Source organism: Xenopus laevis, chromosome 8S (assembly GCF_017654675.1).
Source record: "Xenopus laevis strain J_2021 chromosome 8S, Xenopus_laevis_v10.1, whole genome shotgun sequence".
Lineage (NCBI taxonomy): Eukaryota > Metazoa > Chordata > Amphibia > Anura > Pipidae > Xenopus > Xenopus laevis.
Window position 1 is genome coordinate 11,526,937 of NC_054386.1, and position 15,916 is coordinate 11,542,852.

At 39.3% G+C, this 15,916-nt stretch overlaps 1 protein-coding gene across 1 annotated transcript in view; it reads right to left on the minus strand.

Annotated features, from left to right (window-relative positions):
* Window positions 1-3,434: 3,434 nt before the first annotated feature.
* Window positions 3,435-15,916, minus strand: part of LOC108699774 (REST corepressor 1-like) — a 33,348-nt gene continuing 20,866 nt past the window's right edge. Inside the window, exons 4-12 of the mRNA XM_018232323.2 lie at window positions 12,900-12,952; window positions 12,500-12,661; window positions 11,391-11,509; window positions 9,879-9,957; window positions 9,003-9,200; window positions 8,755-8,832; window positions 8,070-8,127; window positions 7,148-7,377; window positions 3,435-4,788 (exon numbers count right to left, since the gene is read on the minus strand). Coding sequence (XP_018087812.1) covers window positions 4,750-4,788; window positions 7,148-7,377; window positions 8,070-8,127; window positions 8,755-8,832; window positions 9,003-9,200; window positions 9,879-9,957; window positions 11,391-11,509; window positions 12,500-12,661; window positions 12,900-12,952 — 1,016 coding nt within the window. The 3' untranslated portion in view covers window positions 3,435-4,749. The remainder of the gene's footprint in view (window positions 4,789-7,147; window positions 7,378-8,069; window positions 8,128-8,754; window positions 8,833-9,002; window positions 9,201-9,878; window positions 9,958-11,390; window positions 11,510-12,499; window positions 12,662-12,899; window positions 12,953-15,916) is intronic.

Below are 15,916 nucleotides of genomic sequence, written 5' to 3' on the forward strand. Positions count from 1 at the left end.
ACGACTTCAGAAAACAAAGCGCTCAAGAGTGCCATCCCGCCGGCAATTTAGATTCTAACTGGCGGGTAGGCATTGCGGGGAGAAGTCGCCCGAAGAAGGGGCAATTTATCGCCGGGCAACAATATCCATGTGTCTCTGCCCTTAAAGTGATACGGATATCTAATAAAAGGATTGGTTTGGCATGCAGTACAGCGCATGTAACAGCATCACATCACTTTCTGCCCTCTTAGGGGAAGGGCACATGCTAAGATTCGGGGAGATTTAGTCGCCTGGTGACAAATCGGCTCTTCTTTGGGCGACTAATCACCCCAAAAAGCCGGGACGGCTAGAATCTAAATCGCCGGCGGGATGGGCATCACGAGGAAACTTTGGAAAACAAAGTGCGGGGAGAGAAGTTGCCGAAGAAGAGTCGATTTGTCGCCGGGCGACTAAATCTCCCCGAATCTAAGCGTGTGCCCTTAGCCATACAACTGCAAGGCGACACTGTACAGTTCTGATTTAACTCTGTTGTCTGGCTGGGAAAAACTAAAATACAGGCAGAAGTATTATTTCATACCTAGCACAGCCTGGCAATGTTCAGAGAGGAAAACTAGAGTTCCACTCAGTGGATGGAAAAAAAAAACAGAATAGTTCAAGGTTGAAAAGAAAACAGGCAAGAGAAAAAATCATGTGCCGAGCTGCATTTTAGTGCACACAGACAAATCCCACATAAATATATACAGGTATGGGATCCGTTATCCGGAAACCCGTTATCCAGAAAGCTCTGAATTACAGAAAGGCAGTCTCCCATAGACGCCATTTTATCCAAATTTTTAAAAATGATTTCCTTTTTCTCTGTAATAATAAAACAGTACTTTGTACTTGATCCAAACTAAGATATAATTAAACCTTATTGAAAGCAAAACCTGCTGGGTTTATTTAATGTTTACATGATTTTCAATTAGATTTAAGGAATGAAGATCCAAATTACAGAAAGCTCCATTATCCAGAAAGCCCCAGGTCCCAAGCATTCGGAGTAATAGGTCCCATACCTGTACCAGTGATGCACCGAATCCACTATTTTGGATTCGGCCGAACCCCCGAATCCTTCGCGAAAAATTCGGCCGAATACTGATCCCTAATTCGCATATACAAATTAGGGGAAAACATTTTTTACTTCCTTGTTTTGTGACAAAAAGTCACAAAAAAATGCAAATTAGGATTAGGTTCCGCCGGGCAGAAAGTTTCGGTCGAATATAAATCCTGCTGTAAAAGTCTGAATCCCGAACCAAATCCTGGATTTGTACATCCCTAATCAGTACAAATTTCTTTGTATTTGTTCCCATGCTGGAAAAGGGCCTTCATTTAAAAACAAATCAGAACTGGATGCCCTGCACATTATAAACATACGCTATGTTAAAGGAACAATAACACCAAAAAATAAAAAATGTTTTAAAGTAATAAAAATATCATGTAGTGTTGCCCTGCACTGGTAAAACTGATGTGTTTGCTTCAGAAACACTACTATAGTTCATATAAACAAGCTGCTGAGTAACAATGGCGGAAATTGAAAAGTCTATATGGCACAGGTTAAATAGTGGATAACAGATAACACCATTATGTTCTACAGAGTTTATCTGCTGTGTAACCTGAGCCCTTTCTCCTTTGAATGGCTGCCCCCATTGCTACACAGCAGCTTATTTATATAAACTATAGTAGTGTTTCTGAAGCACACACACCAGTTTTACCAGTGCTGGGCAACACTGCATTATATTTGTATTACTTTAAAACACTTTCATTTTTTGAAGTTACTGTTCCTTTGGCTCTAGGCATTGATAATTCTGTGATGTAGACTTTTCCTTGCCTGGTCTATGGAGTACCAGAATGCAAGAAATCGATTCTGGGATACTCTGGGTTCCTTTTTCTTACTGAGGAATGCTCTGTTCATCTATGATCATTCATAGCTATGACAACCAAAACTAGATGCAATACCCCTGAGAAGAGCCTTTATTAGAGGCCACTATGGCTACCTTTACAAGGCACAAGTAAACCAGACTATATTGCCTCCTGACCTAATGACATTTGTACAAAAAAGGATTTCATAAAATATAATTTCTGTAGTTTAACACTATAGAATACACAAAAGCTATGAATATCTTGTAAATTATATCTTATAAACGGTGAGTTCTGATGTCATCAGTTATAAACGGTGAGTTCTGATGTCATTTCTGTCACATGACTCACTAAAACTTGTGTATTATAATAAATAAAGTACCACCAGTTGCAAAATATGAGGATATTAGAAGTTACCTCGGAGGTCCATGACCTGTATAAAAACACTCTGCCTTCGGCCTCGTGTTTTTATATAGTCATGAAACTCCTCGGTAACTTATAATATCCTTATTATTTACAAGAAGTTGTACTTTATTTACTATATAAATCCCAGATCTTAATTTGGTGGCTTAGCTGAAAGCACTGCCATCAACTTCAAATTATGTTTGAAAAGCTATTCATTTAAATTTCAATATGATCCCAGAACAGAGGGTATCCCACACTCTTAAAGGGGAACTATCGCAAAAATTAAAATTTAATACAAGTTTCCTCATACTGAAGTTATAAACTTTCTAAATACAATTGATTATAAATTCTGCATTGTTTCTGAAATAATCAAGTTTATGTTCACTATCCCCTCTCAGCATCTGTTTCTCCTCATACTGTCTTTATTCGGGAGTTGGGTGTCAGATGAATGATCCAATACTATATCTTATAGGGGGCTTCCATTCCTACAGATGAATTAGAGCTCCCTCAAATAACTGATTCCAGCACAAATAAACTAACAAAATAACTTCCTTTTGCACAAATTCTGCATGTAGAGACAGGATTTCTGGTGATTTTAATAGAGTGAGCTCTAATACATCTACTTGGCAAAAGGAGCCCCCCTTTAAGACACATTGAATCATTCATCTGACACCCAACTCCTCAATAAAGACAGTATGAGGAGAAACAGATGTTGAGAGAGGAAAAGTGATTATTTCAGAAACGTTTAGGGATGCACTGAATCCACTATTTTGGATTCGGCCCAACCCCCGAATCCTTTATGAAAGATTTGGCCCAATACCAAACCGAATCCGAATATGCAAATTAGGGGTGGGAAGGAGAAAACATTTTTACTTCCTTGTTTGGTGACAAAAATTCACCCGATTTCCCTCCCCACCCCTAATTTGCATATGCAAATTAGGATTTGGTTCGGCCGGGCAGAAGGATTCAGCCGAATCCTGCTGAAAAACCAAACCCTGAACCAAACCCTGAACCGAATCCTGGATTCGGTGCATCCCTAGAAACGGTACAGAATTTTTAATTGAAGGTATTTAGAAAGTTTCTTATTTCTGTATGCTGAAGTTAATATTACATTTTTATTTTCGCGATAGTTCCCCTTTAAGCTCTTGTTACACTACAACTCTATCTTCAGCGGAGGACGAGAGTGTTATAATTCAATAGCTGAAGGTTTGCAGGTTGGCCATGCATGGACCTAGAACATTGCTCCTGTATCTTGCACAGGATAAGATTTTGTATTATGTGTTTGTGGCAGTCGAGGACATTCCTGCTAATCAATTCTAGGAAGACGATTATGCTTGAATACATCAAAATACAAAAATTTCATAGGCAAATGGTTAAAGGACCAACAACAGCAAAAGAAATGTAAAAAAAAAAATTCGTTAGTATGCTACGAAAAAAAGACACCTACACATGATAAGTCTTTATTATGAAATAACTTACATAAACTACGCTTGCGCTCCTCTTCAGTAAAGACTATCGGTGATCCATCTTGCGGTGCTGGATTTCTCCTCCCTGCCTTCCTTATAGGAGATAGCCAGGGAGGAGAAATCAAGCGTCGCACGATGGATTGTCCGATCGCTTTATGAAGAGGAGCGTAAGCGGAGTTTCGGTAATTTATTTCTTAATAAAGACTTTGCAATTTTTACTTTACGAACACAGGCAAAAAGATGGGAAGATGAGGAGCCACAGAAACAAGAAACATGAAAAGCAGGTATAGTGAATTGATACAATTGAAAAGAAATCCCAGAATGCTAATTTTTGAGTGAGTCGATCCGCCAAAACTCAAGTTTTCAGTTGCACGTTCTACTGTGTACGGTCGGAGAGAGGAGAAAAGAGGGGTGCCCTCCATGTACAAGAATTAGAGCTCACTCAAATAACTGATTCCAGTACACACAAAATAACTGCCTTTTGCACAAATTCTGCATGTAGAGAGACACGATGTCTGGTGATTTTAATAGAGTGAGCTCTAATGCATCTTCTAGGCAAAAGGAGCCCCTTATAAGATGAGAGGGGAAAAGAGGGGTGCCCTCCATGTACAAGAAGTTCTTAATGCTAAACTAATTATGCAACATTCAAAGCAAAAAAAAAAAAAAAAAAAAAAGGGAAATTCACAAGTTCATGCATACAGCATCAATTACAGCTTTATCACTGGCAGCTGCAGAGGCATAAGAGTTATTTACAGGCTTCAGGTCATCGTGCTCCAGACCATGGAGATGCTCAGGGTTGAAATCCATCTCTGGCTTCATGGATGAGAATGAAGAGTGTGGATATTGGACAGGATTAAGGCAGATGTACAGTAGGGCTGGAAGTATTTGCCTTTTTTGGTAAATAGCTGCTTGTCCACAAGCATGATGCAGGCGGCTGTCTGAGGTTTGAGAATACCTGATAACCTGGGAAACCTAAGTAGTCAGCACTAAAAGTTCTTGGTTTTCCTCATGATGCGGAGGGGTATCTGATGTCAAGAGGTGAAGCCTACAGGATAAAATTGAACATCACAAATATGCTTAGAACAAGTAATTTCCCATTAACGAAAACATACAGGGCTGATAGAATAAATGATTAGGCATATTGCAAAATAATAAGTATATTGTAACCAAATGATTAGATGCGCTATATGTGGACACCTGCCATCCAGCATCTCAATCCAAAATGAAGAAGTTAGACCTGTGGTTGCTAGGAAGCTTCTACCATCTCTTTGCAACAGCTGCTTTAATGGGGTTATTCACATTTGAATTAACTTTTAGTATTATGTAGAGAGTGATATTGCAATTAGTTTTATTTTTTTTTTATGATTTGTGTTTTTTTAGTTATTTAGCTTTTAATTCAGCAGCTCTGCCGTTAGCAATTTCAGCAATCTGGTTGCTATGGTTCAACTTACCCTACCAACCATGCACTGATTTGAATAAGATACTGGAATGTGAATAGGAGAGGGTCTGAATAGAAATATGAGAAATAAAAAGTAGCAATAACAATACATTTGTAGCCTTACAGAGCATGTTGGAAAGAGTCAGATGAAAGCTAATAATTCAAAAACTATAAAAAATAAATAATGAAGACCAGTTGCTTACAGTTGGCCATTTTATAACATACTAAAAGTTAACTACTTTTTAAAATATGAATGTACATTAAAAGTTACCTATAGGTCATGCTGATTGGTTTTTGCTGAGAGGTTTGTTTTTGTAAGTAATTGCTGGTTGAAGCTCCTAAATCTGACTGTTTTGCCAACCTGACTGTCCCATCTCAGCCTGTCAGTTAGAGTTTCTAATGCTAATGGACTCCTGCTGCACAAATATGGCAGCACGAGGAGTCAGACAGGTAATGTAAAAGCTTTGAGCAAATACTTTATGGCAAAATTATAAGTAGCAAACAAAGCCAATACTATGAGGGATGTAAAAATGGTTTGATTTCTGATGTCAGTACCTCTAACATGCTGAGCAATAACTGCACAGAACAAGGCCGTAATGGAAAGCAGTGCTGCTAGATACACCACTGCGTCTAACGGCGGACGCTGTTTAATATCCACAGAAAACAGGGCACAGGTATAGATCCCAGTTATCCAAAAAGTTTCAAATTACAGGAAGGCTATCTCCCATACAGTCAATTTTAATTTTTAAATGATTTATTCCTCTGTAATAATAAAACATTACCTGTACTTGATCCTATAAGCTGCATGAATCAATATTGGTGGCAAAACAATTCTGTTGGGCTTATTTTGCCCAATAGTATTAGTATTATTTTTAGCAGACTTAAGGTATGGTGATAAAAATTATGGAAAGACCTCCTTATCCGAAAAACCCCTGATCCCAATCATCCTTGATAATAGATCCCATTTCTGCACCACTATCAAAGAAGCACAAAATGTGTGGTACAGATAACCATCCGTGTGTGTGATGTCTATCCCAACACCAGAACAGCATCTACCAACTTTAGGAACAACAAAAATGGGCAAAAATTATATTTCAGTTTTTAATTTACTTCTAACTGGGATGTTCACATTAACTTTGACAATGTAGGGCAAAAATATATACAGGTATGGATGGGACCTGTTCTCCAGAATGCTCAGGACCTGGGGGTTAACCGGATAAGAGGTGTTTCTGTCAGCTGGATCTCTATACTTATATACTTTATACTGTATCTATTAAAAAATAATTTAAGTATTAAATAAACCCAGTAGGATTGTTTATTCTCAGATACAGATTAATTATATCTTAGCATCAAGCACAAGGTACCTATTTTGCTATTACAGACAAAAAGGAAATAATTATAAAAAAATTGTTTAAAATAGTGTCTATGAGAGATGGCCTTCTCATAATTTGGAGTTAAATGGGTTTCTGGATAACAATCCCATACCTGAAGTTTTGTTAAAAAAATAAAATGCATTGTTACAGCTCTTTAGTTTGCTCAGAACGCTGGCATACAGAAGAAGAGGATTAAAATAATGCCTAAAGGTGGCCATACACGTAGAGATCCACTTGTTTGGCGAAACGAGCGGATCTCTCCCCGATATGCCCACATTGAAGTCGAATGATCGGTTCAGAACGGAGGCCAACCAGGCAGTCGCATCGCGGGAGCACATCAATGAAAAGATGTGCGCCCGCGATCCGACGGGATTTTCTAACCTCCTTGATCGCCATCTGGCTGACTTTTGGCCAGATATAGATCAGAAAGCCCGTCTGGGGGCTCTACACACACGCCGACAAGCTGCCAACTTCGTCGGTCGTCTATCGGCCTGTGTATGGGAGCCTTAAAAGACTTGTTATGGCTGCAACCTCCCATCATTGTTTGTGTCTGAAAATGGAGAAGTGCAAAAGCTTGCCTAGCAGTTACTCACCTCTTCTTCCTCATCTGACATTTTAATAGCAGTCTCTGGTATCTTTACATCTTTCAGGGTACAGTCTCCATTTTCCTCGGTTGTCCCGTGTTCCGCCTCCCACTCTTGTAAAACTTGATCTATGTTGAAGCGGCGCCGGTAATTCACAAAGAAGTTTTTTACTTGCACCACAGATTTATTTCCAATAACATCTGAGATAGCTTGAAAATCACGTCCATACATTCGGATCGCTGGGGTTAGAAAAAAGGAAATATATTTAAAACCAGCATGGCAATATTCTCAGCAGTTCCAGACATCATATCTTTTTTTATGCTTATTTTTCCTTAAGGGAATACTGGTACATCTCTGACATGTTTATTAATTGCCTTTTTCTTCTGACTCTTTCCAGCTTTTAAATGGAGGTTACGGACCTCTTCTAAAAACAAATGCTCTGTAAGGCTACACATGTATTAGTTATTGCTACTTTTTGCTATTCATCTTTATATGTATGTCCTCTTCTATTCCTATTCCAGTCTCTTAGTCAAAACAATGCATGGTTGCTAGAGTAATTTGGACCCTAGCAACCAGAATGTTGAAATTGCAAACTGGAGAGCTGCTGAATAAAACGCTCAAATAACTTAAAAACCACAAATAATAAAAAATTAAAAGCAATTATAAATTGTCTCAGAATATCACTCTCTACATCATACTAAAAGTTAACTTAAAGGTGAACAACCTCTTTAAGAACTCCTAAGAATTTCCATTGCACAAGTATCTATACCAAAATCTGCTCTCATCAGATCACACCATATGGAGCCTCAACCAGCTATTTAGTCTGAAATAATTCTTCACATCAGGACCACTTTGCTACCACTTAAAAGAGGTAAGTACTGTATATTCATTTCATATCAACAAGATATTGCTTCCCAATTCATCTTCATACCTTGCACAGCTAAAAGTTGCTCCTCTGTTGTCCAACGAGCATTAAACTTCTGACTGACCTAAAGAGCAGAAGACAAAAGCAAGAATAATTTGAAGCTATTCGTATTATCTCATCAATTCTTTTGGCCACTTTCAGCTTAAATGGCAGTGAGTCTACTATTATAGTTGCTGCTACAGTGAGGCCCATAAATATTTGGACAGACAACTTTTTTCTAATTTTGGTTCTGTACATTACCACAATGAATTTTAAATGAAACAACTCAGATGCAGTTGAACTGCAGACTTTCGGCTTTAATTCAGTGGGTTGAACAAAAAGATTGTTTAAAAATGTGAGGAACTAAAGCCTTTTTTTTTAACACAATCGCTTCATTTCAGGGGCTCAAAAGTAATTGGACAAATCAAAAAAACTGAAAATAAAATGTTCATTTCTAATACTTAGTTGAAAACCCTTTGCTGGCAATGACAGCCTGAAGTCATGGACATCACCACATTTTGGGTAAGGGGGCATTTGCCCTGGGTAGCAGCTAGGCTGGGGGAGGGGGGTCTATGTGGGGTGGAAGGTTAGGGTTTTTTTTTAATAAGGAGTTTGATTCTCCTTTAAGTGCAGCAGGACTATACATACTGGGTATATTGAGAAGCAATTTGCATTATACTAAAGCATTCATAATAAGGATTCTTAGTCCTACCTCTTGAATTCTGCATTCCTCTATTCCCCCCTGAAGTTTTTCCTTGAGGGCGCTATTGGTCTGCTTGATATTTTGAATCTGAAAGAGAACATGCTGGTTTAACAGTACCCATGCCCGTGCAAACTATCCTAGTACCTATCCTAGTAGGCTACTAAAACAACCCCAAATTGCAATTGTTATGGAATGAAGTTATGTCCGAGTGGTCCTGGTTCTTGGAAAACCAAGTCATAGGTTTGAAGAAAACGTACCTGTCTCTTTATTGAAACCAGTTCCATATCTAGCTGTCTGAGAACAGTAGTTGCAGCATTTGCATTAGCCGATACAGCTGCGACGTCTTCTTGGGAAAGGAACATGCCTTTTGGAGGATGTCTCTTTGCACGGTTCTTTGCTTGTGATGGATGATGCTTCTCTTTTTTTATATGAATAACCGTGTCGTTTTCTGGAACCTGCATTCAATAAATATAAGTACCATAAATTATGTATTGCACACACTACAATGAAGCTAGGTTCACTTAAAACCTATGGAAAAAACATCTGTGTATACACGGCTTGTATAACGCATACATTTATCTAGTGTCAATGTGATCAATCAAGAAAATTCTGAAAAAAAGAGCAGGCTCATTCCACTCCCACCAACACAAACAAGCAGGAAGAGTTGTCAGAGTTGTAACCTTTTTTCATAAGAATCAACCATGCTGGTTCAGACTGGGCAAACTTCACCTTTGGCCCTGGAGTCACCAACTGGATTTTATGCAGACCCTCCATCTGCAAACTACACCAACAGCCTTCCTAATCAGAGAGTGCATTTTTTTTTTTTTAACAAAAACCTGGGTAATTACACTACATATTGTTTCCCCCAATTTTACCGGCTATAACAATGGCGGCAAACACATAAAAGCACATGCTTTAAATCCACACCTTATTTGGATCAGCAAATATAATTGTTCTTTAGTGGGCACAGTAATTCTAAATACCAGGGTTCTGCTCATTCAACATATCTTCATTTAAAAAAAAAACAGGTTACCATGCTTATCATCATGTGTTTAATATTTAGTAGGAGAACCGAATCCTAATAAAACTTTACAGTATACTGGATACTTTTCCATATCTACATTTCCGTTTACCTCTTTCTTTGCTTCTTTTGGCTGTTCAATCACAATATCCACTGGATTAGCAACAGCGGCTTCCTCTATTTCATCACCACTGGAAATGTAAATTGAATAAAGTATGTCAACATCATCGAACAACAAGAAAGGAAAAACAGCAACCATTATAACTTATGTCTGATAAGGTGGCCATACATAGGCAAAAAAAAAACAAATTTGGACATTTTCAAGACATTTTTTTTGACTTTCGGCGCATGCAGTGTTGTTCGGGACAGAATATTACTCCAACTGCGCATGAGCCGAAAACAACGTCTGCTTCCAAAGTTTAATGAAGAAAAGAAGATGGCAACAATGAAGATGGCAACAATGAACCCCTGAGAACAGAATCTGCACCGAGGGGTAAGTAAAAAGTTAGGGGCATTTGCCCTGGGTACCAGGTGGGGGGGGGGGGTTTAGGTTACGGGTTGAAGTCTCCTTTAAAGGAGAAGTAAAGTCTAAAATAGAATCATGCTAGAAATGCTGTATTTTGTATACTAAGCATAAACATGAACTTACTGCACCACAAGCCTTTTATAACAAATGATTTCTGCTTTCAAAGTTGGCCACAGGGTGTCACCATCTTGTAACTTTGTTAAACATCTTTGCAAGACCAAGACTGTGCACATGCTCAGTGTGTTCTGGGCTGCTTAGGGATCATCATAAATTATCACACGAGTCAAATAATATCTGCCAGAAGCGGATCCAGCAAGACTGATTAATAATCAGAATATACAGACTGCACTGGGTCCTGTGTTGTCATGTAATCTAATGTGGATTTTATAGTTTTTGTATTGTTTAATAAAGACTTTCTCCAACTCTGCAGAACCAGTGGCTGCAGCGAAATAATCCTACAAATAGAATCCCAGTTTATCTGTTTAAATCTGGCCCCATGATCTTTGTCCCTGCAGTTGGAGTTGGAAACAGTAAAGGGGATGAAAAGGCAAAAATAAAATTCAATTTAAATCTCTACACAGTCGCCGACTGCTCTACAGGGAAACAAACAAAGCTGCTGGAGTTCTGCATGGCTGGGAAGGCAGGGGCTCCCCCTGCTGTTCATAAGTATGATTGTTTCCCTGCAGAGCAGTTAGGGACCGTCTGACAATTCCTATCCACAGCAGTAATGAATGGAGAATTTTAACGGCATACAGTCAGGTTTCTTAAAAAATTTGTATCGATTTTTACATTAAAGTATATTGGAGATAGGTTTCTTTTTCATTAAAGAAAGTAAAAAATATTTTTTTATGCCTTTACATGCCCTTTAAAGGCCCTATCACATGCACATATAACAGGGCCCATTTTATCAGGAATCAATTAACTTCCCTATACATTTTTGGAGTGTGGGGGAACAGGAAACCCAAAGCAAACCCACAGACACATAAAGAACTCCTTTCAGCACAAACCCAAGCTGGAAAAGAACTGAAGACTCAGTGCTGCAAGTGCTACCCACTGAGAGAATATAATGGTGTTTTTTGGCTAATATTGTTGAATTACCTTCCTTCCCGTTCTCTTTTTTGTTTGCGAGCATGTCGATCCATCACGCTAGTTTTAGACCTGGTCTTTTTCCATGAATAGTAGAACTTCACAAGACTTGCAATCGATTTATCGGGGAGCTGTAAACAGTAAATGTACAGATATCTGAGTGCAATTATATGGGATCCTCAATCTGACAAACATAAAAAACGAATGTCATATGTTTGTTTAGAAAGCAGAAAAGACGATGGTTCCGCACGCCAGCGTATTTAAAACGCCAAAGTTTTATTCATCCATTAGTAAAACAGCCATGTTACAGAGCGTTGCTTGACGCGTTTCTGGCGCGAGCACCCTTAATCATAAGCATAAGTTTGTTTACTGTGTTTCAGAGCCGGGCCAACCCAGCCAGGCGCCCTAGGCAGCCCGACGGGCCACGGCGCCGGCTCAGAACTGCGCACGCGCGAAACTTGCCTTCAGCGCGCATGCGCGAAACTTGCCTCCAGCGCACATGCGTGAAAGTTGGCTTCATCGCGCAAGCGCGAAAGTTGGATTCATCGCGCATGCGCAGAAGCTCTCCCCGACCGACCATCGGGGAGAGACGGGACCGGACACGGGGTAGGCGACAGAGCAGGTACGTGCCTGGCGCCCCCCAGCTTTTGCGCCCTAGTTTTTGGGTCCTGTAAGTTTGACAGTAAGGTCAGAGACAGAAGAGAAGATTCTGGGAGATTAGGCGCCTAGTGACAAATTTCCGCCCGAAGTTTCCTCGTGAGGCAACTTCGGAAAACAAAGCACTCCAAGTGCCATCCTGCCGGTGATTTAGATTCTAGCCTGCGGGGAGGCAGTTTGAGGAGATTAGAAGAAAAGGCGTTTTGTCGCTGGGCGACTAAATCTTCCAAAATCTGCACATCTGTCTCTGCCCTAAAGGAGGATCTATGAATAAACACAGTGAAACGGTGTGGCTATAAATTTCATTTGTATCCATTCTAAAGTGAAGTGATTTAACAATGCAAGTCTGGAGCCGATGTATCCATGTGTATTACTGCCTATAAACCCTGTCTTCACTAATTAGCTTAAAGGATCATCTCCTACGCTCATTGGTAGGTGGCAAGTTCTCAAGAACCCAGACGTACCATTTGCTGGATCCGGTGAAACGTTTTCCCATGGAAGCTGAAAGCCTGCTCAAATAAAACCTTGTCTTCCACAGTCCATTCATCTGGGAATGGGGTAAAGTTGGGTAAATCTGCCAAGGATTTTTCAATATTGTGCTTATGCCAAAACAGCATGCCAAGAGCCTGGAATAAAAAGTAAAAAATAAAATGAGCAGTTGAAAGCTGTAGATAAGAGCTTAATACTAATGAATATGTGGGACTGGCTCATACAAGGAAACAATTTCCTACTGTATCCATTAGCCGTCTGCCTTTTACTGAAATATGCCATACACAACTATAGATAAAACAAATAAGACCGAAAAAAACCTGCTACCATTTGAAAATAAAAACTATTTTATAAGCATATGTGATGGCGTCTTACCTGCTCCATGTTGTAGCCATGCTTCTCTTTAGCAACTGAAATATACTCATCCACTGAAAGAGAAATTTGAATGGATTAATACTGAACTTTTACTTCTTGGTTATAATAAATATGTTTCGCCAACTTTACAAATCATTTGTTAAAGGAAAACTATACCCCCAAAATGAATACTTAAGCAACCGATAGTTTATATCAAATTAAGTGGCATCATAAACAATCTTACCAAACTGTAATATATATATTTACCGTATATACTCGAGTATAAGCCGATCCGAGTATAAGCCGAGGTACCTAATTTTACCTACGAAAACTGGTAAAACTTATTGACTCTAGTATAAGCCTAGACACAACTACAGCCCTGTCTCCCAGCAGCGCACCTTCCGCCAAAGAGACTCCCCCAGCGATCGACCGGACTTCTTTGCAAAGTTGATGGTGACAGAGAATTGTGCAGAGAGTGCTGTGTGTCATAAAACCATCACTGATCTTTTGTATAACCAACAGATGGCGCTGTGTGATATTGCCATCACTGTTAATCCTTTATTCAACCAACAGATGGCGCTGTGTGATATTGCAGTTTATTCTTTGATATAACCAACAGATGGCGCTGTGTGATATTGCAGTCACTGTTATTCTTTCATATAACCAACAGATGGTGCTGTGTGATATTGCAGTTACTGTTATTCTTTGATATAACCAACAGATGGCGCTGTGTGATATTGCAGTCACTGTTATTCTTTGATACAACCAACAGATGGCGCTGTGTGATATTGCAGTCACTGTTATTCTTTGATACAACCAACAGATGGCGCTGTGTGATATTGCAGTCACTTATTCTTTGATACAACCAACAGATGGCGCTGTGCGATACTGCAGTCACTGTTATTCTTTGATATAACCAACAGAGAGCGCACTGTTATTCTTTCATAAAACCAACAGAGGGCATTGTGGGATATTGCAGTCTCTCCCCAAGTGAACTGTTGGTATAGGAATGATTAAAAGTGACTGCAATCTCGGCTACTGCCCGCTGACCCGAGTATAAGCCGAGGTAGACTTTTTCAGCACATTTTGGATGCTGAAAAACTCGGCTTATACTCGAGTATATACGGTAAGTAAATATTGCCCTTTTACATCTCTTGCCTTGAACCACCATTTTGTGATGGTCTGTGCGCTGCCTCAGAGATCACCTGACCAGAAATACTGCAGCTCTAACTGCAACAGGAAGAGGTGTAGAAGCAAAAGACACAACTCTGTCTGTTAATTGGCTCATGTGACCTAACATGTACGTTTTGTTTGTGTGCACCGTGAATCATACGATCCCTTATTTTTTAAAATGGCAATTTTCTATTTATGATTACCCAATGTCACATACTACTAGCAAAGTACAGGTTTGGGATCCGTTATCCAGAAACCCGTTATCCAGAAAACTCCAAATTATAGAATGGCTGTCTCCCATAGACTCCATTAAAATGAAATAATCCAAATTTTTAAAAATGATTTCCCTTTTCTCTGTAATAATAAAAGAGTGCCTTGTACATGAGTTACCCGCAAAAGCCTACAGTACCCTGTGGATTGCAGGTAGAAGTTTCGGGAGCGGGTATAGACGCGGGTCATTTTTTTTATTCGGGTTTGCGGGTCTTCCCAATATCAAGTTTTACTCCTTGTCTTCAGATCGCCCCCCCCCGATTTCAATGATGTCACTTCCGGTTTACAATGACAGTACTTCCTGTTTTACTCCTTTTTTCTGATCACGCCAACTTCCAACGATGTCACTTCTGGTTTACAACGACAGCACTTCCTGTTTCTTGATGGTCAGCGGGTTGCGGATAAGGCACTTGCAGGTCAAGTAGTGGTTCCAAGCGGGTAAGTATGTGGGTTGCGGGTCGGGTTTAACAAATTGGTCCCGCTCAGGAATCTACCTTGGGTTATCATGTAAACATAAAATACACCCAATAGGATGGTTTTGCTTCCAATAAGGATTAATTATATCTTAGTTGGGATCAAGTTACTGTTACTAAGCTACTGTTTTATTATTAGAGAAAAAAATGAAATCATTTTTTAAAATTTGGTTTATTTGGGTAAAATGGAGTCTATGGGAGACGGCTGTCTGAATACATTTTATCTTATGTAAAGTGTTGCATTATATGGATCTCTTCCAGTACAAATTGTTAAGTCAACTGCTGCCACCTAGTGGCCAATTATTTAACAGACATGCTTTAAAGGGGTTGTTCACCTTTGAGATAACTTTTAGTATGATGTAGAGAGTGATATTCCGAGACAATTTGCAATTTGTTTTTATGTTCCATAATTAGGAGCTTTCTGGATAACTGGTTTCCAGATAACTAATCCCATACCTGTACTACAAAAAAATTACAACTGGAATAAAATCAGTATATATTCTTGATCGTTTGGTTTCAACTAAGAACTAAGTATTATCCAAGTACTTTGGCAGCAAATGTGACTGACGCTTTCTGGATTATGGGTTTCCAGAAAACAGATCCTGTAGAGAATGATCTATGCCGATCAAACTAGAAGTGCCATACAACAGGAATTTGTGAATAGAGGCTAAAGGGAATTTTAGCTTTGGTGGCTAACAAGTAACTGCTCCAAAACAAGAGACCTTAGAGATTGCAGGGGAAATAGAATCAGGAGGCAATTAGCAGAACAGAGTAAATGCAACAAACCAGTGATTTCTCATTTCAATTACACATGGTTAATCACTACTCTGGGAGCTGCAGTGCAATACAGTTCTCAGTCCCCCAGGCAGTGGCAATGCAGACGTGCAAATCAGCCATGGAACACTGACAAGTATCTTCTTCTTACTATCAGGGATACATATTCTGCAGTATTACTTTACTCATATGAGAGAAGAAAGCCTATTGCAACCCTATACATTGTCTGAATACATTTTATCTTATGTAAAGTGTTGCATTATATGGATCTCTTCCAGTACAAATTGTTAAGTCAACTGCTGCCACCTGGTGGCCAATTATTTAACAGACATGCTTTAAAGGGGTTGT